This window comes from Penicillium canariense (genome assembly GCF_028826845.1).
Source record: "Penicillium canariense strain IBT 26290 chromosome Unknown utg000001l_segment0_segment0, whole genome shotgun sequence".
NCBI classification, from domain to species: domain Eukaryota; kingdom Fungi; phylum Ascomycota; class Eurotiomycetes; order Eurotiales; family Aspergillaceae; genus Penicillium; species Penicillium canariense.
The window spans coordinates 6067426-6091993 of NW_026622728.1; the positions used below are offsets into that span (position 1 = coordinate 6067426).

At 55.6% G+C, this 24568-nt stretch overlaps 8 protein-coding genes across 8 annotated transcripts; 4 read left to right on the forward strand and 4 right to left on the reverse strand.

Moving 5' to 3' along the window:
- Positions 1 to 182: 182 nt before the first annotated feature.
- N7482_002063 (uncharacterized protein) lies at positions 183 to 576 on the forward strand (the record flags this gene model as incomplete). Its single annotated transcript, XM_056684188.1, has 3 exons — positions 183 to 326; positions 402 to 466; positions 531 to 576. 3 exons carry the CDS (start codon positions 183 to 185, stop codon positions 574 to 576), a joined length of 255 nt encoding a protein of 84 aa, XP_056547794.1.
- Positions 577 to 852: 276 nt separating this feature from the next.
- Positions 853 to 2584, reverse strand: N7482_002064 (uncharacterized protein; the record flags this gene model as incomplete). The annotated part of the gene is made up of 2 exons (XM_056684189.1): positions 853 to 2172; positions 2267 to 2584. 2 exons carry the CDS (start codon positions 2582 to 2584, stop codon positions 853 to 855), a joined length of 1638 nt encoding a protein of 545 aa, XP_056547795.1.
- Positions 2585 to 4639: 2055 nt separating this feature from the next.
- N7482_002065 (cytochrome P450) lies at positions 4640 to 6274 on the forward strand (the record flags this gene model as incomplete). The annotated part of the gene is made up of 2 exons (XM_056684190.1): positions 4640 to 5044; positions 5111 to 6274. 2 exons carry the CDS (start codon positions 4640 to 4642, stop codon positions 6272 to 6274), a joined length of 1569 nt encoding a protein of 522 aa, XP_056547796.1.
- A 1155-nt stretch (positions 6275 to 7429) lies between these two features.
- On the reverse strand, positions 7430 to 9111 carry egl3 (putative extracellular endoglucanase/cellulase; the record flags this gene model as incomplete). Its single annotated transcript, XM_056684191.1, has 5 exons — positions 7430 to 8364; positions 8425 to 8522; positions 8582 to 8646; positions 8718 to 8929; positions 8988 to 9111. The coding sequence occupies 5 exons, from the start codon at positions 9109 to 9111 to the stop codon at positions 7430 to 7432; spliced, it is 1434 nt and encodes a 477-aa protein (XP_056547797.1).
- A 1096-nt stretch (positions 9112 to 10207) lies between these two features.
- N7482_002067 (NRDE family protein) lies at positions 10208 to 11227 on the reverse strand (the record flags this gene model as incomplete). Its single annotated transcript, XM_056684192.1, has 2 exons — positions 10208 to 11104; positions 11162 to 11227. 2 exons carry the CDS (start codon positions 11225 to 11227, stop codon positions 10208 to 10210), a joined length of 963 nt encoding a protein of 320 aa, XP_056547798.1.
- Positions 11228 to 11929: 702 nt separating this feature from the next.
- N7482_002068 (HVA22/TB2/DP1 family protein) lies at positions 11930 to 13019 on the forward strand (the record flags this gene model as incomplete). Its single annotated transcript, XM_056684193.1, has 3 exons — positions 11930 to 11958; positions 12030 to 12179; positions 12239 to 13019. The coding sequence occupies 3 exons, from the start codon at positions 11930 to 11932 to the stop codon at positions 13017 to 13019; spliced, it is 960 nt and encodes a 319-aa protein (XP_056547799.1).
- A 1585-nt stretch (positions 13020 to 14604) lies between these two features.
- N7482_002069 (putative eukaryotic translation initiation factor subunit eIF-4F) lies at positions 14605 to 19612 on the forward strand (the record flags this gene model as incomplete). Its single annotated transcript, XM_056684194.1, has 6 exons — positions 14605 to 15252; positions 15444 to 18285; positions 18351 to 18781; positions 18847 to 18930; positions 18996 to 19384; positions 19465 to 19612. 6 exons carry the CDS (start codon positions 14605 to 14607, stop codon positions 19610 to 19612), a joined length of 4542 nt encoding a protein of 1513 aa, XP_056547800.1.
- Positions 19613 to 20913: 1301 nt separating this feature from the next.
- On the reverse strand, positions 20914 to 22453 carry N7482_002070 (universal stress protein; the record flags this gene model as incomplete). Its single annotated transcript, XM_056684195.1, has 3 exons — positions 20914 to 21633; positions 21696 to 22086; positions 22143 to 22453. 3 exons carry the CDS (start codon positions 22451 to 22453, stop codon positions 20914 to 20916), a joined length of 1422 nt encoding a protein of 473 aa, XP_056547801.1.
- Between the last annotated feature and the right edge of the window lie 2115 nt (positions 22454 to 24568).

Sequence of the window (24568 nt, forward strand, 5' to 3'; positions counted from 1 at the left end):
AGCAGCCGATCCTCCACGTCGCAAAGCGTAATCGTCGAATTAGCGTCCCCTTTTCTGCTCAGCCCTGCTGATCTGGATAAATTCATTTAAATCCCGTCCCGCACCCTTGAATCATCTGCTCTTTCTTTTCTTTCTCCCTCAGACACAAACCTGTATAGATCCCCTTCAAACACGTCGTCGCAATGTTCAACTTCAACTTCTTCAAGTCCGCCCCCGCTGAGGCCCAGGCCCAGGAGAATACCTGGAACTCCAACACTGTCGCCATGCAGCAGCCCTCCAGCCCCGCTGCCCCCTCGACCAACCAGAATGTCGTCTCCGAGCAGCCGGTACGTCCACCCCAAATCGCGCGCGTTCTCAACAAGTATAATCAAAGCGAGACAGAACTGATATATGGTGTTTAGGCAAGCCAAGAGGAGATGTCCATGCAGCTGCGCGGTGGTGGCGGCGGTGGCCTTTGCTGCGGAATGTGAGTTTCTTGCTTATCTAGATTGCAGATTCAAATGCACAGCCACTAACTTACCGATGCACAGTTGCGCCGGTCTTGCCTGCTTCGAGTGCTGCGAGATCTGCTGCTAAATAACCAAACATGACGCAATCCAGCTAGGGGAAGGGAAAGGCACATCACGTCAATGATCGGCTGAAGGGCTGCGTTTACTGAAAGGCTTTGCTCGTCCTGGAGTAATCTGGTGATAATTTTTATGTCATGTCAGACATCTATGCGATATACCCAGTGACAAATAATTCAACGACAAGAGTGCATTCTTTATAACTGATTCTGGATCGTTTCATCGTAGCTCATGTGCAGTGCTCATTACCTCGTTATTTATACAGGTGCTGTCCGCCGAGATTGGCTCAAAAGGATCGGCGGTGAATCGCCGTGCGAAGCGCGGCGTCTACGTCCCACAGTCGGAAACCCGGGGCTCGACCGAGGATTCTGAAATTGGCGAGAAGTACTAGGGATGGTTTTAGCCGGTGACTGAGGTTAATCGAAAATGCCGGATGGCGCCCACACTCACAATCGAAGAAGCTTTCAACATCTAGGATATGCGTCGACTGCCCCAGATACTGCGGCTCGCTGATGTCACTTGAGGAGAGCTCCCCAGGGGACACATAGAATTGCGATGCAGAATAATCTGAAGCACGGCCCGGCGATGGGCTATAGAGAGCATCAACTGTCGCAGCTGGAACCTCCACCCACAACGACGAGCCATCCGCGATGATACCACAGTGTTCGAGGTACCCTTGGACGTCGTGGCAGTCAAACCACTCGCCCTCCAGATCCAATGCGCGCAGGCGATCATCCTCACTCATGGATCGTACTTCCTCGCCCTGTTCGTCGCCAAGATCAGGCTCCAGATCTCCACTCCAATCTTCATCCCAATCGGAGATACCGCCCCTCCGCAAGATCCTCGCCAGCCTTCTTAAAATCTTACCAGGTCGCCTTGAGTTCTCTGGATAAACGGGCCGGCCATCTGTGCCAGAGCGCGGGAAATGCGTGCCTGCGCCGCCGAGTGTATAAAACGGTAGTTTGTTTACTTCCAGTGGCCCGCCGATCTCGGTTTGCAGCACGCGCCGGAAGTTGCGCCGCACTCCCGGCATATCTTGGATGCATGGCAGTAGTCCGAAGACGCGGCTCATGAGGGTAGGGTCGGAGTGTGCATCTGCGAGCCAGCGGTAGGTATGTTCCAGACAGAAGCGCTGCAGGCGCCTAGACAGATCAGATTCTTGGTAGCTGTAGGTGTAGATGGTTGTTGAGGGGAAGAGACGGTTGAGGAGAGGGGACGGGGATCGTGGGTGGGGATGTGTCGGGTTGCTTTTCTCGTGGACATGTTTGCAAGACGATGTTTCACCGTGAATATCTCTCCTAGCAAGCGCGACTTGATACCCAAAGACATCAGGCAACGACCCCGGAGTCTGTCCAAGTTGGTGGCTGCTGTCTGCGGGAAGTTCCCGAGCCCTGTCAATCTCCGCTAGCACCAGCTGTCTCGCGCGAGAGAGGTCACTGTGTCCCGTACGGCTGCTGACTACGTCGTCGTCAACCGACACGAGGAGATCTGACACATTCTGTAGGGTCTGCTCGAGCAGCTCGACGCGGGTCTTCAGCGTCTGAATGGTCGCCTCCTTCTTCTGCCGGTAGGTGCGCTGTGCCCGTCTGATTTGCAAGCGGCGTTCCTAAATTCCGGAGGTCAGCACAAGCGCATTGATCGATTCAGCCTCACGCCCCCTTCCCGTACTCCTACCCTATCTAGCAGTTGCAAATGCTTACCTCAATTGCAGCCGCATCCTTGGCAGTTTCCAGCCTAGGTCGGCCTCGTTTTCGCGCAGGGCGATCATCGGGTGCTGTTTCGGTCTTCTCTGAATCCTTCCGGACTGGCCGACGTTCGCGAGGCCGCAGGCGTGGGCCCGACTTGCTCTCGCTCTCGATTGGGGCCTCTAAGAGCGGCGATTCCAGGATGCTCGGTGGTGTATGGTCTTCGGGCTGGAGCTGGAGCTGAAATCCCTGGCGGGCGAGCTCGAGATAAGATCGCGCAGAGAGGGTCTCCGATAGCGGGAGGTCGGACGGGGAGTGGTTGGATCCCGGCATTGGTCCGGCCGGGTAAGGAAGCTGAAGGGGAACTACAGGTCAATTCTTAATTGATCGAGGAAGAGGTCATGAGTGTCGACGTATCGAGTCCATGGAAAAGCATGTCGAGGATGACCACGGTGCAAGCGGATCAGTAATCGGATATTTGCGACCTCGGCAGGCCAGCCCGCAGATATCACCCACCGCCGAGATCTACCGCCTACTACATCCTCTATCAACGCCTAGCCAACCACCAAAAGAAACATCAAATAAACAGAACGTCGATCCAGTAAGAGACAGGTGAGGGAACCCCCTTTATTCTACAACATGCATGTCACGATTATCTACTTGGCAGGGTAGAGGCATGTCGATTAGAAAAAGATTCAATCGCGAAAAGACAACGATTCGTGGTTGATCCAACTTGGTAGACTCAATGGACCGAAAGCAAGCGGGGTACTATCGATAAGCATGAGGACGATTACTAAGGATGATGCAAACACCTCGTGACATGCCCATATAGAATACACCAAGTCATATTGCAGTGCACAGTCTACATCTCATACATGGGCGCAGGCAGAGAACTCTCACCGTCAACACGCTCGCCTCTCTGCAGCCTTCGAAGCACAGCGAATTGGTCATATAATCGCATTCGAGTTGAATATAGGAGGGAAAGGGGAACATCGGAGATGATCTAGGGAAGGGAGGTTCTTAAACGACTTCTTGCCTAGAAACGATTTTATGGAATACGGTCGTGTTTAATTGGAAAGTCGAGGATGATCCGCTATTCGGATCATAAATTCACCTTGATAGAAGCTCTCGCTAGCGATGGTTTAGGGGAGCCCTAGGGTAGCTACCGGTGATTGCTACTAGCTAGTAGAAAGGAGGAGCACTAGACCCGCTCCTAGTCTTTGTCCCCGTCGCTAGTTACATCGCTAGAAGAAGGACACCTTCCAAGCGGACCGTCTCCTTTCGATTAGAGAGCCAGAAGAACCATTCTACCAGATCGCACTTGCCTTTACATAAAGTAAAATAATCAGCAAACTAAGCACCATCAGCGAGAGGCCGCTCAACCATTCCAGTATCCCCGCGCTTTATCCCAAGGCTATATGGTCACTATTGAAGCCGAGAGATGTCGAGACACTCGGTCTCCTAGGGGCAGTGTGCGAATAGAAGATGCTACTCTTTGTCTTCCGGTACTAAAAACATCCTTAGACTCATCTCCAGACTCGGGCTCGGGATCGCTACTTGATTCGGCGTTACTCGGTGTGCACGACGTACTCAGAGAATGCGTATATATTTGTGTGACTACGAATTTGCCGGCAGAAAAGAATGGAAGATCTTATGATTTCAGAATACCGCCAAAGGCCGGGGGGAACCTTCCTGGGAAAGATGTAGCGCAGCTGACATCAAGTTTATTTGACTCTTCATGGATGACGAAAGTTATGCCCTACACAGTCAGCGCCGCGGCTAACCCCTCCTGCAAGATGACGACAGAAGACGACCAGCAGGGCTGATGCTGGTGCTTGTGACCAGCTTGTGCTCCGTCGGGGGAAATCTCGGATTTCCGTGAGCACCGCTCAGACACTTGTGCAACGAGAGGGGGCATCCTCTGAAGTCTCTGGACCCTTGCGAAACTCTGAATGTTCCTCCTTCGGTGTTGACTTCTTTGTTCTGGTGGTGGGGCCTTGCTATCCCGCGCTAGAGACCACAGAGGAAAGGGGGGATCCGCAGCTGAAAGTGCTCCCCGACCAAACGCTAGACCGAAGGCACAAGCAACGGAGGCGTCTCACCCACCGAGGAAAGCCGGCAGCCGATCAGATCGGCTGAGGGATTCGAAACCGTGCGAAGTCCGACGCCCTCGATCGTTACTTACCTCTAGCGCTCCCCTCATTGGCCGCCCGCCACGGAGGGTCCTGTCTTGTTCCCCACCTGCCGTCGTCTATGAGTCGGTGACGAGTCCGGCCTCGCAACCGAGGCCCCAGGCCCTATCCTGACCGCGGTTTCGTATATAATTCCACCGCATCTTCCTTTCGTTTTGACGATGGACATCCCTCCTACTGCCGCCGCCTCGCGACCATGACCTACACCTTCGTCCTGGGCTTCACGGCCGCGGCCGTGGTTCTGCAGCTCATCCGCATGGCGCTTGCTTCCTGGCAACACTCGCGCAAGGCTCGCGAACTGGGCTGTAGCAGCCTGCCATTGTTCCCCTGCAAGGATCCCATCGGTATCGGTAATCTGAAGCAGACACTGGCGGCCGACAAGGAGAAAGTCCTTCCGGAGCTGTCAGCACGCCGCGTTGAGATCGTGAGCGACCAGGAGGGCCGCTACGTCACCACCTTCGTGCTGCGCAACCTGGGCCGCAACTTGGTGTTCACAATTGATCCGAAGAATGTCCAGGCCGTGCTGGCCACGCAATTTAAGGACTTTGAGCTGGGCGAGGTGCGCCGTCATAGCATGCACCCGCTGCTCGGCACTGGAATCGTGGGTCACATGAATATCTATGAGAGCTTGGACGATCAGGGACGATACTGACGCGCAATCTTTTAGTTTACCGCCGATGGAGAGGAATGGACCCGATCCCGTGGCTTGCTGCGCCCGCAGTTTACTCGTGAACAGATTAGCCAACTCGAGCTAGAGGAAGAACATGTGCAGAAAGCGATGCAGGCCCTGCCCCTTGCTGCGAATGGGTGGACAGCCGCAACAGACCTCCAGTCGATCTTCTTCCGGCTGACCATCGACTCCGCCACGGAATTCCTATTTGGCGAGAGCGTGGAGAGCCAATTGGGTGCCGTTCAGGGCCTTCAGCGACCCGAGGACTCGTTCGCCTACTTCTTCGACAAATCGCAGTGGGTCTGCGCCCAGCGTAGCCGCTTCGAGAAGCTCGCCTTCATCGTGAACAACAAGGAAACTCGGCACTCGGATAAGCAGGTTCACGACTTTGTGGACCGCGTGGTCAACAACGCGCTGAAGTCTGTGCAGAGCGGAAAGGCCCCCGTCGAGGAAGAGAAGTCCCAGAAATACGTTTTTCTAGAGGCCCTAGTTTCCGTCACCCGCGATCCGATTGAGCTGCGCTCGCAGCTGCTGAACATCCTCCTCGCCGGCCGCGACACCACCGCCTCCCTGCTTAGCTGGACCGTCCTGATGCTTGCGCGCAACCCCGATGTGTTCAAGAAGCTGCGCGAAACAATCATCGAGACCTTCGGCACCTACTCGAACCCGCAGAACATCACCTTTGCCACGCTCAAGTCTTGTCAGTACCTGCAGTACTGCATGAATGAGTCGCTCCGCCTGTTCCCCGTAGTTCCATTTAACCGCCGCTCCGCCACCCGCGACACTACTATTCCGCGCGGTGGCGGCCCAGACGGCCAGTCACCCGTGTACATCAAGAAGGGCCAGTCTGTTGTGTACAGCACTCACGTCATGCACCGCCGCAAGGATATTTGGGGTCCAGACGCCGAGCAGTTCAAGCCGGACCGCTGGCTGAACCGCAAGGTGGGCTGGGAGTACGTTCCGTTCAACGGTGGCCCGCGCATCTGCATTGGCCAGCAGTTCGCGCTCACCGAGGCCGGTTATGTGCTGGTCCGTCTGCTTCAGCGCTTCGACCAGATTGAGGACGTCAATGCTGGCCGGAAGATTCGTTGGGGCTTGACTCTGACCAGCTGCCCGGCGGATCTGTTGACCGTCCGCATGCACCAGGCGGACGATTTGTGAAACACTCTTTCTTGAACCTGGAGAGCGAAAAATATGGGAAAAGATATCTCATTGGATCTTTTGGATATTGGCGGCAATTTGAACGAGAGGCTTATTTCCTGCTCTGTCCTTGACCTGGGACCTACATGTTGGCCTCGGTTGCATGATCGCCTTATTTTGGTGTGGTTTCCTCCTGGCTCATTAGAGACAGTGGAGCTTTGATACGACGACTACGATTTGACATATTCTATAATGAATGTAAAATATATTCCCACCATTCTTATTCATCTCCACCACACCCTGAATACATCCTTCAAACCCCCAAACCCCAATCTACCTACCATACAGTACAGTCGGAGTCCTGAGTCACCTCTGTAACAGCAGTAGGTATACGCCCGACAGATGCTTCGAAGGACTCTCTTCATACAAGCAAAATTGCCCTTTTCCCTCATTTGTATCTGGCTGAATCCGGCTATACTTGATGAGTACCAGTGGAACCCTCCCTGTTCGGAGGCTGCCCCTCACGTGCACCAGAAAGCCCTACTGGGTGGAGTCTGAGCCGCCCCGCGTAGAGCGCGCTGTGGAGAAGCGGCCCTTTCCCGGTGAGTGGATAAAATGCCAGTCCAACCATGGATTGGATAACGGATAGAAAGGATCTGGCACAGCACTGAAAAAATGAAGCCTGAGTGATGAGGTCATATAAAGAGTAGTGGAAATGCCAAGATGCTAAGTTTACAGGGATCTGAACCCTTCTAGAATGCCACGACGAGTAAAAGCGGACTAGTTGCCCCGGAGGCTCCTGCTTGAAGAGGGTTTAGGCGGAATGGGAATGGGTATCTGACTTGGTAAACAGGGGTTTGCGGTTCTATGTTCACGCACTGGTCGAAATAGCGGAACGACCCCCAAAGCCTTATTTTGTTCATCTGATGTGGATTCATATACTGCACATCGTGTTGAAAAAAAAGGTATTGAGAAGTAAGAAGATAAAGGTAAATGTAAATAGTAGAATCGAAGTCAAATGTATACAAGCGAAGTAGAAATAAAGGCTTCAAAGCAGGAGAGGCAACCATCAATCCAACGAGTCAGTATATGGGCAAGTCCCCTTTTATCTAGCTCCTGTCTCCACATCAGAACCGGGGCTTAAAACCAGTTCCCTCCTAGTTCCCACTTCCCTGTTTACAGGCACTGGTGGTAGTAAGGGTTCTGCACGACGCAGGCCAGCCCACTCTCGCAGGAAGTTGCACCGGTCCAGCTCAGACCACCGCATTGGTAGTAGCGGGCGACAGTGCCGCTGCTGGAAGAGGGAACGGCGATGCTGGTGGATGACTGGGTGGTCGCGGGCGAGGGCACACTGACGAAGGTGGTTGGGGAGGAGGCGGGCACACTGACGAAGGTGGTCGGGGAGGAGGCGGGCACACTGATAGTGGTCGTGACGGCTCCAGCGGGGGCGCTGGAAGAGCTGGCAGACTCGGTGGGAGGACTGGAGGCCTGGACCTGGGTATTGGGGGTGGTGGTGGTGGTGGTTTCCTGGGCGGCGGAGGTGGTGGTAGTCGCGGCCTTGGTGGTAGACGAGGACGAGCCGCTCACGAAGTACTTCTCCAGGATAGGCAGGTAGGTCGAGTACGCGGGACCAGTAGTCGGCTCGAGTGAGTACATGTATGTTCCCCACCAGGGACCGGCAGCCCACCACTCGGCGCCCATCCAGACGTCACTGTTGTCGGACATGTAGGACAGCATGCCCTCGACGGCAGCCTCACAGTCCGAGTTGACGCCGCCGGCGAACTCGCCGATGAAGCCCTTCTTGTCGTTGTTCTTCAGCCAGGTGGTGGCTGACTCGAGGCGCTCCTTGCCGATGGTGCTGCTGACGCAGGTCTCCGAAGTGCCGGAGCTGTCGGAGTCGAGGTACTGGTGCATTTCGTAGACGATCTTGTCCTGGGGGTCGGTCAAGTCTTTCATGTTGTCGTTGTTGCTGGTCCAGGACCAGGCGCCGGTATAGGCATTGCCCTCGACGAAGATGTACTGGGTGGTGGCACCAGCGGCACGAATGCCGTCAATGGCGGCCTGGTTCAGGTTGAGAACCAGAGTCTGGTCCATATCGTGATATTCGTTGTCTAGACGCGACGTGTAAGTTTCTCATCAACTAGGCTAAGCACTGGACATGTCTCACTTACTAGTATCGAAAATAACCTTCTCGTTGGAAGCAAACTCAGTAGCGACAGTCTTCCACCAGGCCTTGAAATTATCGGTCGAGGTGATGATACTGCCAGAGCTGTGTGATGGGTCAATATCACGGCTGAAGTATACGAAAGAGAGATTGAGGTGTCGTACTATCGGCCATAGTTATGGGGGTCGAGGACCGCATAGGCACCGCTGTCGGTGATGAACTTTACCGTCTGTTGTGGAGTGCACATTAGCAGCGACGTTCGATTATCAATAAATCTTTCCAAGCGGATATATCACATACAGACTTCAGATCGGCCAAATAGGTTGAGTCGGGAGTGCTAGTCATGCTAGTGGGAACCAGACGCTCCATCAAGAAAGGAACACGGAAGATGTTCATGCCAGCATCACGCAGCACCTGGATCTTCGAAGTCTCGGGCCAGATGTAGCTGGTGCCCAGAGTACCAGGGATGCTGCCCTCACCGAACTCGGCACCAGACTCGCTGACACCGACCCCTACTCACGATTAGCATCACGAACTTTCCTGTAGTGATTTGTCATGGCAATTCCATACAAGTGAAACCAGTAGAGCGCTTTTTCTCAACGCTGCGCTTGTTAGAAACAATATCCCGACCACGCGGGTAAGCAACGGCCATGTTAGCTGCGCTAGCGGCCAGAACCATGTTGGTGAACTTCATTGTGGATGATAGAAAAAGAGAATGACTATCGAGCTTGTCGAATGAAAGAATGGGAAAACCCGTAGGGTGAAAAGAAGGAAAGAATCAAGAAACCAGTCTTGAAGCTTAAACGAAAGGAAGGTTAGCAAGAGAGAGAAAGCAGCGAAGGGAAAAGAGATGCCAGGATCTCGCTCATTATATAGGTCTCCATATTAGAAGGAGGGGGAAAGCGCCAGCAGGATCGGCCACTGGGCTGGGTCAAGGCTAATCAAGCATCTGATACACGAGGTGGGTTCGTCATTCGAGGGCCTCTCAGACAAGGTTACCGTCACCACTCCTCTCTGCCTACCGTGGAGTGAGGCATCGTGGGGGTTGACCCTGAAGGCAATCAATGAATAGATAGTTCTTCCGCCACGATGGCTCGGCTGGACAAGCGTCAGTCATGCGCTAGGGACCATTGGATCCAGCGCGAACGGCCTGGAACTGATTTGACCGTACGTTAATCTAATTCACATTGACCAGTTTCGAGCAGGTTGGACATAAAACAGGCTAGCGCAGGTGCCAGGGGTTTTTGTGGGATGTCTGTTAGACTGTGGGGGCCGACGTGGAGTCGAGTTTATTCGACACATGGTCCACAAGGGTTCAGGGTCATTTCACGATGCGCTTTTCTGGCGACGAGCAATAAGTGGAAGAATGCCAGGAAATTATTCCGGTCCAGGGGCAGTGGGCTCGGCCATCCCTCTTCGGGAGAACGCCGAGACGCAAGGAGAGAAAACCGCCGCGGGTAAATGAGTTACTATCTAGCTGAAACGAGGCGGAGCGTTCATCACCGCAGCCGGTGAATTAAGTGCACTAATGCTTGACCCGAATGGGCGAATACTCAAGGTCATATAAACATATACAATATGTGATGAGTGGAATGTAGGTCAATTACTCCGTACACCACTTGGAGGCGGGTCCAAGTCCATTTATCAGAACCAAGCAGCAGGAAAGTCCATGTGGGCTCCTCGCCGAGTCGCCCCCGATGCGATGCACATGTCGTTATGATCATAGCACGTCAAAGTCTACTCTTTAGCCACGGTCGCCGCTGTGCTGCTCCATCGTGGCTGGCTAGTTGCTATTGTTCGATGTGGAACTCGAAGGATCGATCGCCTTGCCCGATAGGCACGGCCTTCGCGTGATGGTCGTAAAGGGTCCGCTCAAAATACCGGACTCGACCGTCAGGCCGAGCTAGAAGGATAGTCTGCTTCTGAGTCCCGTACGGCCCGGAAGAATAGTTCTGGCCCAGGGCCCCATTTGTGTGGGGCTGCTGCATCTCGTCCTCAACATGGGCGGCGGCGATTTCTTCTGCGACTTGATTGGCGTCCTCGTCGGCTCCAATGAGTGGAACAAAGATGCTCTTTCGTAGCTGTTGAATGTAAGTCTCGACACCGGTGCCTTCTGGCAGTCGTGGCAGGGTGTCGGTGCTGAGCACCTGGAGGAGACGCTGTAGCAGGGTCTCCTCACCCTCTTGGGCTTGTACATGTTCTTCGATAGCACTCTGCATGAGCCTTTCACCGTCCAGGATCTTTGGCCATGTGCGGTCATCGACACTGGTGTTGCTAAGCCCACGGGTTTGATTCTTCTCGGCGGCTACCCATGTGATCTGGTCCATGTCGGATGAACGGTTGGAGACAATGGCCAAGGGTTCGTTGACCCGGCCACAAACCAGGCTAAAGCCCCCGACTTGCTTGGCTTCCGGGCTGGCGACCATCGCCTGCACAAAGCTGTGGGTGGTCTGACCCTCGCTGGGAGGACTGGTCAGCCAGCTATTGACAATTCGGCCACGGCTATGTAGCCCGACGGCTTCGGCGCATTTATCTTCGCGGTAGTTGGTGAGCACCGCTACTTTGCCCTGTTTGGTGACGCCCATCCAGGTGCCATGCGTGGCCCGCGCCAAGTCGCGTGAGCCGAGGACATACGATGCTGGCTCCGGCCACCAGTCCGGCGCGGAAGTTGGTCGTCGCAGGAATTCCTAAGTGGCAATTAGTCTCTCAACCATATCCAGACTCGTTCCAGGGTGACCACGTACATCTCTGTTGTCGATGATGATTAACGAATATGACGGGTGAGCGGTTGAGATCAGCGCGATGCACATTGTTTAGTTCCGAGGTTTCCAAGAAGCTCCAAGACCGAAGTGGGGAAGGGCTGTGGAATCGCGAACACGCTGGGGGAACAGTAATATGTACCAGGGATTCGGCAGACATTCACTGATTTCAGACTTGTGAAACGAGAAAGGCACAAACGGTGGAAAGGAAAGAAGATCGCAGGAGTCATGCAGGCACCTTGGGCATCGGGTAATTGGGCCGAGTCTTGGGCCCCAGCCAGTGGCACGTCGATTGTCGATCTCAAGGTTCGGGTGTAAGTAGTACAGAGGCAAAACTTATAGACACTGCAGGAGGCGGCAATAATTAGCCTCACGGGCGTGGGGAACGACGAGTTTGGAGACCGTCTGAGATCCGTCAGTTGCTGCGTGACGTCAAAAGGCGAACCGTGGATCGACCGAAGTGGAGGGCGGTCATGCTCCTCCAGCTGAGATGCTGCTGATCCGCCTGGTCTCCGCCACGTCTAGCTTGGTCCTCTCAACCCTCCGCTGCCGTTGTGCTACTTTCCCCAATATTCTTTTCTTTGGGCTTCTTTGAGCCTCGAGAGGTCTATGATTCTCCCCACCCGGATTGCCCCCGTTTGAAGCTGTGCAGCCCTTCAACCACTGGTTGGGGGGAGCTGCCTGATCGCCCACCGCCGATTGTCCACCCCTCTTGAAGTTCGCTTTCCCCGGACTCCCACGTTCTTCGCCATCATGTTCGGCATCATTGCGGACTTGTTGTCGTAGGTGTCTTCCTCGAGCGCTTTCATTGAGCTACTCGTCTAGCTTCCACCGGCTAACGCGTCTCCTGTAGCTCCGTTATCACCATCCTCTTCCCCATCTTCGCTTCCTACAAGGCTCTCCGCTCCTCCGATCCCTCCCAACTCGCACCATGGCTCATGTACTGGGTGGTCCTGTCGGTCATTCTGCTGGTAGAATCATGGACGGTGTTTATCGTCGGGTGGTAGGGCTTCGACCATGCAGTGACCCAGGATGGTGCGGACGCTGACGGTGATCATCTAGGTTTCCCTTCTATAGCTGGATCCGCCTCTTTTTCATGTGCTATCTCGTCCTTCCTCAAACTCAGGGAGCCCGCATGCTCTACCAGGACTACGTGGACCCGTTTTTGACGCACCACGAGCGCGAGATCGAGGAGCTGATCGGTCGCACCCACGAACAGGCCAAAGCATTGGGGTTGCAATACTTCTACAAAGCTGTTGAGTTGATCCGGGAGAAAGTCATGGGTCTTCCCCCACAACGGCCGGCGCCACCGCCACCCTCGGGACCCGCTGCCTATGCCCAGTCCTTGCTGTCGCGGTTCAATATCCCTATCGCCGCGGGACCAGGCGCACCTGCAGCGGCCAACGATTGGTACTCGGTCCTCAGCTCTGCCCTGGGATCCGTCGCCTCCTCCGGGAAGTCACGTGAAACACGGGAGGAGGAGCTCTCGGCCAGTGGCACTCTTCTCCAGCAAAAGTTGGAAAGTATGTCTGGCACCGAGAAAGCACAGTATATTTCCAGCCAGCGGGAGGTGTTGGATTTCCTGCGGTCCGCCTTGAGCCGCGAGGAGCAGGCCATGCGTCGCGATGATCCGGAGACAGATGAGCTGGCCTATGGCGCCCCGCTGCGGAAGGATCCCAGTGAGAACTCCTTTGACGTGGTCGACGACGAGGACCTGGGCAGCCGCCACGGCGCACGACGGACTAGCAGCCGCTGGACATCGGGCTGGCTGGGTACCGAGCACGACTCGTCAGGCTCATCCGGCACCGACTATGCCCGCACTTCTGGATATGATCGGTACTAACTGGGTGGGTTGCAATCTTGGGGGCGAGGACGAAAGAACGGAAGACAAGACCAAAAGGCCGGACTGCCGAAAGCAGAATCCATAGAGGTTCGCGTGTTGCTTTTTGGAAGGGCAAATTGAATGGAGTTTTTGTGACGCCATTTGCTGTTCAGGGCGCACAAGCTCTCTCCCCGTCCCACTGAACTTGCTGCGCATCATTGCATATCCGTATTATGTCCGTACGTCCGTGCCCGTCCATAGTGTATAGAGTATGCACGTCGAGGGCGACTAGCGACTCGAGACTAGTGCCTGGGCAGTGTACACCTCACCTCGCGCCCCTCCACCGATCTGCCGAGAGGAATGGTGGAGGAGTTCCAGGCGAATCAAGCGTGGTCGGGGGAATTTGGCCTCATGCATGTCGAGAAAGTTCGCGCGGCTGCAAGGCGGGACGGGGAGAGTCGATCCCAGGAATGCATGTTGTATCCCTTCGATAGGATTCCGATTGCTAGGGAGAGAGAGAGAGGAGATATCCCTTCGACGCGAGAACCGGGAATGAATGCTGCTCCGCAAGTCCATAGGTTCATAGTTCGTCGACGCAAATCAGCATCATCTCATGAATCATACGCTCGATCCCAACCAGTCTAGACAGGTGTTTGAGTCATACGCTTGGCTCGAACGCGCATCGGACACGAGAGAAAGGATAGTGAGAGGCTGGGTCGGTTTTAGTCTATGCGTAAGCCCAAGTCCCGCCAGTCCCGCCAGTCTTCCGTCCGGCGAGCCTGGCAAATCAACGGCGCATCAATGAAGCATCAACGAAGCATGAACGAGGCATCACCCTTCTACTGCCTCGTCTTGTGGGATTCCCGTCGCAGTGGCAAACGGGGCAAATTGGGGGGAAAGCCAGCTGGGAGATCCACTTCATGCTTCGCGGGTCCAGCCTCAATTCATTCCGGGACAGAAAGGAAAAGGAGAAGATAGGAGTGATTGAACGAAATCAATGTAAATCAGTAAGACCAAAAGCGGCAACCTGCGACCTGCAAAATGCAATCTGCAATCTGCGTCCTCCTGGGCAACGTCGCCGATGTCATGGTGGCGCTGTTGTAGATAGAATAACCACTTCCATCCTCCGACCACCACCTTTCTTCTTTATTATTTCCGCATTCTTTCTTTTGCATCAAGTCCACACAAACCCGACCGTGGACTTGACTCCAGACTGTGTTCTTTGAGGTGAGTTGTGGCAGCCGCACTTCTTCCTCCACAAAACCCCGAATTTTTTTCCCACCGAAACAACTTTTTTCCTGCGCTGGATTTTTTCCTCCTTCCCACACACCCACCAAACTTTGTTCCCCAACCTCACCTCACCTCGGACCACGCGCTGCATCTCCCCTGCTGCGCCCGGTCTTGTCATTTCATTCGGTTGATTTGACTCTCCTCCTCTGACGAACTTCTTGGGACCTCCTGCAGATTTCAGGTTTGGATGTGGCCTTGTCCAGCCCCGTCCACAACTTGACATCACCGTCAACCCCGTCCAACCTCCACCCGCGACCAACCTCAACCTATCTTTCGATTCTCTCTCTGCGCGTGTGCCGTGGATACCACCTGTCTAATGACCTCGAACCCTCCTCAGTCGGGCGTTCAACAAGGACAGAGCACCGCTACCTCCGCCTCCAACCCGCCCGCCACTTCATCCACCCCCCTGGCTGCGTCCAGGTCCTACGCCAACGCCACGAAGAAGTCCGCCACGGACTCAACTACCTCTCCCGCCACCGTGGGTGGCTCGGCACAACATGGGAAGTCGGCTTCCGCCTCTCCAGTGAACGGCAAACCCATGCAAACCCAACAGCCTCAGCCGCAGGCCCAGTCTGGGGTGACCATTGTCAATGGCGCTCCCACAGCCCCTGCCGCTGCCCAGGGCGACCACTCCCGCAAACCCTCTGTGACCATCACCTCTGCCGGCACATCGGGATACATGCCCAACGGTGGGCCCGCCAGCCGTCCCAATAGCCTCCAGTTCGGCTTCGCCAACCAGCAGAGCTCCCCCAACATGGGCAATCCCGCCGTGCTCGCCTCCAACCAGTCACAGTCGGGCCTGGGTGCTCCCTCGACGAACCCCCGTGTGACTTCGCCCCAGACCTCCCCGTCACCGATCCCACAGCCCGCGTCCAGCGGTGGTCGCCCCCCACCATCGACCTACCAGGCACAGGGCAACGTGCCCAACTTTGGCAGCTTCGGTGAGAATACCGGTGACAACAACGTAAGTGAAAATTTTGCATTGCCCCGTAACTGTTTTGCTTTGTCGAAACGGAATTGGATGGTGATGGCCCTGGTGCATATGAAGCGCGCGGGAACGCGACCGCGCATATCTCCCGAGTTTTCCCCTCCTCCCTTCGCTCTCCCCCCCGCGTTTGAACCACCTGGCTCACATAGATGCGCCCACCACCACAGGCTCCCCTCGGTCCCGGCCCTCAGCATCTCCGTCGCGAGTCCTCGCAGTCGACACACAGTGATATGAGCAACCACATGGGTGGTGGCCCTGGCCGCGGTGGATACCCTCACCAGGGCGGCCGCGGTCGCGGATACTCCCAGTCCGGCTACCAGGGACAGATGCCCTACTCGCCAGGCCCGACCTTCCGCCAGACTCCCAACCAGCCTCGCGGTGGTCCCACCATGGGACCTCAGTTCCACGGCCCTAACCAGGGTCGCCCGATGCCCCCGTTCCCGAACTCGCCGCACCAAGCGAACCGGAGCCCGGCGCTCGCCAACGCGCATCCTACCACTCCCCAGATGAACCAAGTGCCCATGGCCCACCCGCAGATGCCTCCGCAGCCGTACCCCGGTTACGGACAGCACATGGGTCCCCAAACTGTGAGAAACCCACCCTACCTCCACCACACTATGAAACCCGCCCGGCGTGGTAATGGTCAGAGCAACCATGGAAACCATAGCAACTATGGCACTTATGGCAGAAGCCGGGGGAACAATCGTGCCCCTGCGGTCCAAATCCCCGTCCCCGATCTCGCCCCTGAGAGCGGCCAGTTTGAACGATGTCTAACCTACGTTAAAAATCACCAGGGATACCCTCCGTCCTACGACCCCAACTACGGCTTCTACCCGGGTGGTTACAACATGCAAAATATGCAGTACATGACCCCTCCGTCACCTCAGCCTCGCCCTGGCATGCCCTACAACCCGCAGACGCCGTACATGCAATCCCAGTATCCCGTTCAGCCTCCGCCCCAGTCGACTCCGCTCTCGCGTACCCCGTCACAGGTCTCTACTGACCGTCCTGGCTCGAGCCTCGGACAACCCGCCCCAGCTGGCCCTCCGGGCGCTGGTCACACTCACACTGGTAGCAGATCCTCGAACAGCCCCGCCCCTGCGAAGCCGCACTTTGTGATCCCGTCTGCCAAGAAGAGCCCTATCATCATCAAGGACCCCAACAGCGGCAGCGTCAAGACCTTCGACAAGAACCCCGCCTCTCCTGCCCGTGCCACTCCCTCGCCTGTCAAGATCGCCACCCCTACCGCCACGCCGCCTCCGCGTACCTCCAGTGCCGCCGACCACACACGCGTTGAGAGCAAGGCCAGCAACGCCAAGACTGACGAGGAGAAGAAGCAGGAACTCAAGGACGCTGTGCGTCAGAAGATCCAGGAAGATGAGGCCGCTCAGAAGCGCCAGGCCGAGGAGGCTGCTCGCAAGAGTGCCGAGGAGGCTAAGCCCGTTGAGACCAAGAACGAGGACACCACTGAGTCTGCTCGTGCCGCCCTGGAGGACCTGAGCTTGAAGGAGACGGCCGTCCCCGCTGAGGAGCCCAAGAAGGCCCCCGCCCCGGCTCCGACTCCCGCTCCCGCTCCCGTTCCCGCTCCCGTTGAGAATGATGATGAGATCGACTACGATGCTATTGAGCGTGAGATGGCCGAGATCGAAGCTAAGGAGCGTGCTGCTGAGGAGGATTACAACCGCAAGAAGCAGGCTAAGAAGGAGGAGGCCGAGCGTAAGGAGCGCGAGGAACGGGAGCAGTATGAGGTCAACATGAAGAAGGCTGAGCAGGAAGCTGAAGAGCGCGAGCTTGCTCGTGAGGCCGCCCGCGCCAAGGGTGAGACTGCTGAAGACGATCCCAGCCGTAAGGAGCGTGAGGATCTCTTTGCCTCTCTCAAGAAGGGTGGCTTTACTGCAACTGAGGATTCTACTCCTGGCGACAGCGGTGCTGCCACCCCTGTTTCGTCCGATATGTCCATGGGCCCTCCTGCTAAGCCCGCCAGTGCTGCCGGTAAGAAGCCCGCTGGTCTGAAGCTCGACACTCCTAAGCCCACCGAGCCTCCTCAACCCAGTGCCGCCATGAAATCCCTGCAGAACGCCAAGTTCTTGGAGGACCTCAGCAAGGTCACCTACCCATCTTCGGTCACTGCGCCCAGCTCTGCTCTGAATGATAGTGCTCCCGCTGGCCGCCGGTTCCACTACGACCGTGACTTCCTGCTCCAGTTCCAAGCAGCCTTCAAGGACAAGATCTCCATCGAGTGGGACGGCATTGTGCGTGAGACTGTCGGTGACAGCGACGCTTCCTCCAGACCCCAGTCTGCTGCCCGTACCCCCAGCATGGGCGGCCGTAACCCCTCTCACAAGGGTATGGGCTTCCCGGGTGCGGCCATGGGCAACTTCGGCCAGAACCCTCGTCACAGCATGCCTGCGGTCAACCCGTCCCTAGGTGGCCGGGGCACCCACCCCTTTGGTTCCTTCGGCCGTCCTGGTATGCCTGGCATGGGCACCAATATGCCCCGGACCAACTCTTCTGGCATGGCCATGTCTCCCCGTGTGGCTTCTAGCAAGGGTGGCGCTGCTGGCAGCAAGCGTGGCAAGCACGGCGGCAAGAAAGAGGAGGAGGTCAACAAGTCCATGCCTCTTACTGCCGGTATGGAGCTGAAGGCTCTGCAGCCGAGCTCCACCGGTTGGAAGGCCCGCAGCCTCACCCAGAGCAATACTGGCCCCGCTCCTGGTGGCGACGGCTACCTGCCTCCCGATGTTGTGCAGCGTAAGGTGAAGGCTGCGCTCAACAAGATGACCCCCGAGAAGTTCGACCGTATTTCCGCACAGATCTTAGAGATTGTCTCCCAATCCAAGGACGAGTCCGATGGCCGTACCCTGCGCCAAGTCATCCAGCTCACCTTCGAGAAGGCTACTGACGAAGCCCACTGGGCTCCTATGTATGCCAAGTTCTGCAAGAGCATGCTTGAGAGCATGAGCGGCGAGATCAAGGATGAGAACATTCGCGACAAAAATGGCAACATCGGTAAGTGTCAATTTAAATGTTTTTGTTTGAAAGCATTGAAATACTAATCCGTCTATGAACAATAGTTACGGGCGGTTCCCTGTTCCGCAAATACCTGCTTAACCGCTGCCAGGAGGAGTTCGAGCGCGGTTGGAAGATCAACCTCCCGCCCAAGCCCGATGGTGTCACTGAGGAGGTTGCTATGATGTCTGACGAGTACTACATTGCTGCCGCTGCTAAGCGTCGTGGTCTTGGTCTCGTTAAGTTCATTGGTGAACTGTACAAGCTCGGCATGTTGACGGAGCGTATCATGCACGAGTGCACGAAGCGTCTTCTGGACTTCGAGGGCGTTCCTGAGGAGGCCGAGGTCGAATCTCTGTGCAACCTGCTGCGTACTATCGGTGCCAGCCTGGATGCTTCTGAGAAAGGCCCTGCCATGATGGACGCTTACTTCGCTCGTATCAACCTCATGGTCGATATGCCCGACTTGCCCAGCCGTCTCAAGTTCATGTTAATGGTTCGTCAAACACTTTCTATCTCGCAATCCCGTTGGAGGAAGTGTAGAGCTGACTTGTTCTCTAGGATATCATTGATCTGCGTAACTCTCGCTGGAACTCCAAGGACGCTGATAAGGGTCCCAAGACTATCCAGCAGATTCGTGAGGAGGTACGTCTCATTGCTCAGTGCATCCATACTCAGGAATATATCAATATCTGACTCAATCCAAACAGGCTGCTCGTGCTCAAGCCGAGGCCGAGATGGAGCGCCAGCGCCAGCAGGCCAACCGTGGCGGTGGTGGCGGCGGCCGGCCGGCCATGGGCCGTGGTGATGCCCGTGGCTTCGGTTACAATAACCAGGCCCCTCCCCCCGACTTCACATCCAGCAAGGTCGGTAGTGACGATCTGCGCCGTCTCCGTGCTACCCGCAACACCAACCAGCCCATGTCTTTCGGTCCCTCGAGCCTGCTCGGCTCGCGCAGCAGCAGTGGCCGCAAGGGCCTTGGCCCCGGCGGCAACCTGGTCCGCGGCAGTGATGACAGCGCCGCGAGCAGCCGCACTGGCACTCCCCCTGCCGGCAAGAAGGAGGACAAGGAAGCTGCCTCATCGATGAATGCTTTCAGGTATGTCTTTACTTCCGAGTCCTTTCAGACTCCCGCTCTTGCCCCCATGCAACAATATACTGATTTCATTTCTCTTGCAGCGCCCTTGCCAGTCTGGAAGACCGGGACAACATGGCCACTTCGCCCCCATCCAACCCAACCTCCCCCATGCTTACCAAGTCGCAGCCCGCCACCGCGGAGCGCCGGCCCTCAAAAACCCCGTCGAAGGATGGCGAGAACGCAGCATAGATTTGATTCCCTAGGTGTTAATGATCAACGTTTTTCCATTGTTTTTCACCCAAAAGATTTCCCTTTCTATTATCCTTGTTCTTGCTCCTTTTTCCTTTTCCTCTCTGTTCATGTTGCTCCTCCCATTGCGAATCTGCTTTTAACGGCCGTCCTGACTCTTGCATTTCCCGACTGGTCGGTTTGTCCTTTTCTTTCCGCCCCCGTCTAACTCCCTTACCTTTTTTACCGGGACCTTCATAGTGTACAATCTTCACACCTTTTTTTATCTCAATTTTTGCCCTTTCCCCTTAATTATCTTCGTGTGGAGTCGCAGTCAGCCCCCCGGCCCCTTCTGTACTCTTCTCTTTCCCTGGTCCGATCTTGCCTGATCTCGTTGCTCAGTTGGGATGAGGGAGGCAAAGAGAGGTGGAAGGGGGCCGTCGTAGTAGACATGCTGCTGCTGGAGGCGAGAGAAGATTTGCATGTAAGCAGAGAAGAATGAGAACCCCGTGGCTATTCGTATTAAGAGATCAGATGGCAACACGATGAGATGAACCGGGTTTGCGCCAGGGTTTATCGATCTGATTGATGTCGATGTCGAGGTGGATGAAGGCTACGTGCTGCTGGATGCGGTTGCTGCTGCGGTTTTCTTTTCTATATGGCGGGGGCCCCTTTTTTTTCTCTTCTCTCTTGTGTCTTCTCAATACCCGAAGTCTGTCAGCTATGTGACTGCGATGAATGCCTCTCTCCAGGACCTAGAAAAAGCATCTTGTTATATTATTGTCTTTGGTCGTTGTGGGTAGTTCGGTAGTGCTGGTGATTTCCAAAGCTCGAAGGGATGGGCAAGTCCGTTTAGTTCAGCTTTGAGGTGCTGAAAGGCTACTATGTACATCTGCCACAGGCAAGGCTACACGGGATGCCCCGGAGAAGTGTAATCACAAAGTGCTTTGATTCATTCTATAGGTCAAGCTGATAGTGACGAATTTGCTTAAATATAAACGCCACCTAGCCATGCGGGGTATCCTCTGGGTATCCTCCCATCTATTTAGACACTTCTCACCCTTCAAGTGCCATGCCAAGCGCAAATTCTAGAATGACGGAGGAAAAGCGGAAAATGGATGGAAAGTGGATTGGAGAGGAGAACGTGTTGCAGGTAGTCAAGTAATCTTGGGGTATTTGCGCTGGGGGACATAATCGGGCCAGGAGGTGGTGCGGGGGGTGCGGTAAGGGTCCTGGCTCTGTACAAGGGATGCATGTGCGTCGTTCATTACACGAGGATGCAAGAATAGTGGTATCTGTGATGGACAGAATGGGGGAATTCTTCAGGCGTCGGCGTCCTTGGCAGTATCGTTCTCGTCATTGCCGTTGGAGACTTCGATCACGGGGATCGACACTCGCTTCGCGATGGCATCAGGTGCTTCCGAGGTCAAATCCGCTGTATCGCCCTCCTTTTGTGGTTGCTCTGATTCATCGGGCGAGACTTCGAGCGGAGGTGAGGGTGATGTGGACGGTGGCCCTGGAGATGATGCTCGCTGTGTCCCCTCGCTGACCACAATGCTCTCTTCGGAACTCGCTGGACTTCCGTTCAGAGGACTCTTCAGAACGACCGCGTCTAGGGAATGCGGGACTGGAGACGGGGAGTCGGATTCATAAATACTCAGACTGCTGCGATCAGATACAGACATGGAGCTGCGCGAGTTGGCGCGGGAGTAGGATGCAGGCAGTCCCAGCGCTTCGGCAACAGCCGCCTCTTCATCGGGGAGTTTGGAGATACCGCTCTCGGTGCTGGAGCCCGCGTCGAAGATTCGGCTGCCGCGTTGCTCGCTCAGTTCGAGGATATGATTGTAGCTCCGTCGAGTAGGGTCCGCGCGGCGCTTCTTCTTTTTCTTCTCGCGCTTGGGTGAGGGTCGGACCACGATGACTGGAATGGGAGATTGCTGGAGGCAGTATTTGGAGACAGATCCGGGCAGTAGGCTGTGAACGCCCTTTAAGTTTCGACCTCGGGTGCCGACAATGAGCATAACAGGCTCATATATACGGATCTAGGATGCGTCAGCGACTGCACATGAACTTCCAGAATGGAAGAACGGCTCCTGATACTCACCATGCGCTGGATAATATTCTCCACCTTCCCTACCACAAGTTCCACAACCAAACTGATGGCCTTTTCATCTTGGCTGTTCTTTTGAATTACCTGCTCGAACAACCTCTCAGCTTCTTGGCGGTACTTGCCCTCCTCGATACCAGCATCGCTCGCCATGCGCGAGTCCTTCTCCACCGCGCGCAGGCAAACAATCTCATCCCCATCGTCAACCAGCTCGTCAATCAGCCATTCCAGTGCAAATTCAGAGTAATCATTCTGATCCGTCCCGCATAGAAACGTCCTGCTCCGCCGGGTACTCTGATACCCCTTGTGTTTGTAGTTCAGGGTCAACGAGAAATCCGCTGCGTCGCGGTTATCAAACGTGTTAAATGAGACACCGCGCTCGTAGGTCCTAACATCAATCAGTATGAGCTAAACACACGGTCGCCTCCCATACAAGAGACGTACTTCGGAGGTGGTGGAGACGGCCCACGACTCGTTGACAGAGGCCGCTGTTCTCGCTCCACGTCTAGTTCCCGGGGCGGCGCCTCTGCGTATAAAGGCCGTCTCTCCTTGACCCCGGAGCGACTGTGCAGCTGTGTGTCCGTGTTGCCGACGTTGAATTGGATAGATCGCCTTCGCGGGCTTTGATTCCTCGTTTTGGCCTCGAAAGAGATGCTGGGTCGATGGTGGGAGGCTGGCGGTTGGGGCGAGAATTGAATAGAGTCGGGTCTGTCTTCAGAATCGGAGGAGGTTTTGGGGGAGCTTTGGGCGGACATCGTTGCGATAGTGGAGTGGTGTCCTGGTCGTTTGGTTTCTGATTGGGGCGCAGCGGCTCTTCCCTCGAGGGAAATTGAAGTACAATAGATTGCGCGGGAACAACTGCTGCGTGAGCGGTGTCCGCGAAGCTGTCAATCAGGCAGGAGAGTTTGTCTGAGGTGGTCCGCGCGCGGCGATGACAGTCGGCCACGAGCCGAATGCCGCTGGACGTCAGACAATGACTATGCGGGTGTGATCCGGTATCTCAGGCGCGCAGCTCAACAACGCTCGAGCTGGTCCTTAGTGTCACAGAACCATGCGGGTCGCCCCATGCTTCGGAAGTGCTGCGGTTTCTCTTAGCCGAAGCCTTGGGATGGCAGGTAGCAGGCAATTGCGACTGGTGGGCGTGACGCTTGCAGCGAGGGGCTGGTCGGCTGGTCCCGAAGACGTAGGCGGTGAGACTGTGGGGTTATCGATACCCGTCTTCGGGGTTGGCTTTCCTGACTAAGAAAGTACTGACCTCTGGGCAAGGGTGATAGGCTCAAATGCTTCAAATAGCCGTATGTGGTTGGCTGCTGACAAGATCATGCTACAAGATGGAGATCCGGGACTCTAGTTCCCCGCTGCCAGCCAGAGCTTAGCCTCCGACTGTCACCAATCGCCCTGAGCCAGGACGCCTCAGCGGGAAAGGGAAGATAGCCCGTTTGTCGGGAGCACTACACAGAACATATGCTCGGGTCAGGAGCGCGCTGGTATTCGCTTCTACTGGGGAGTGAGCTGCGATGCGAGATAATGCGACGCGCCAGACGTCATCACAGCCTCAAAGAAGAAGTCTGCAGATCCCGCGTCGCTCGCGATATCCTGGCGGCCGGAATGGGTGGATCGGATCTCTGCGGAGAACCTAGTCCATTGACCCCTATTTAAAGTATGGTGTGACACTCCGGACGCTCTCGAGATCACACGGTGCATCCCGTACGGAGTACATACTACGGAGTACATACTGTGCGGAGAAACACGGAGTACTGTATGCACAACATACGGCGTCCAATCTGGAGTACATATCTACAAAAGCCTCTTTCCCCGTATCTACCCGTGCCCTCAATAGGCAATCATCCCAACAAATCAGCCCCCGATCCTGCAGCATCCTCGCCTACAACATCCATGAAACATTAATTATGGCCCCGACAATACCCATCCAACCTCCCCCGCCCCCCAAAGACATAGTCTGCCCGTGCCCCCCGCCGTGCCCCCCACTGGGCTCCCTAGCAAACCCTTCACCACACTAGTGGTCATAGCGGACCGACTATGCCCGACTGCGCCGCGATGATCGGAAACTATCGCCTTGGCGTGGATCTATCCACCAGCGGTGAGGCCCATCCACTCAGGGCCGGACGAGTGGGCGCTCGGGGCATCTGCAGTTGCGATCGACGGGTCACATGCACCCTTGTGCTGGTGTGGTTGGCAGTGAATTGGTCAATTCGCAAGTAAACTACTCCATACTACCCACCAAATACGGAGTACAAGGACACGGAACAACTAGGGTGAAGGAAATGGTGTGCAGAGGCAGTTAAGCAGCATGTGCACCGTACTGAATACGAATACGATTGGACTACTAAGCCGCGCGGTTTCCGCGGGAGAGGGGAAGGCCGAGGAGTCAAAAAGTTGAAATGTTTGAAGCATGCATTTTTTTGCAGGGCTTGATTGGTGTCATTATCTATGTACATGATTTCGGATCATTTCCTTCCACAGGATCCGGTCGGCATCCCAAGTCCCGTGCCCGCTTTGGGTAGTCTCAACCTGTGCCTCGCTCGCAGAGGAGGGGGGAGAGCTGCCCAGTGGCTCGGTCCCAGTTCCAAATCCAAGATGGTTTCCAGTAGGCTGGTGGTAGCCACAGAGATGACATGAGGTGAGGGGTGATGATGGAGGAGAGTAGTGTATATGTATGGATGCGTCCATGGCATGCCAAAAAGAGCAAAGTGAAAATAGTTCAACGCCAGGTATATATAAAAGAAAAAAAAAAAAAAAAAAAGATCGCGCTGGTTAAATTCATCGTTCGTAACAGCGTGGGGGTATCACAAAGAATCAAGATATGGTGGTATACAAGGAGAGGCAACGATTGCGCGTCGATGGCAGAT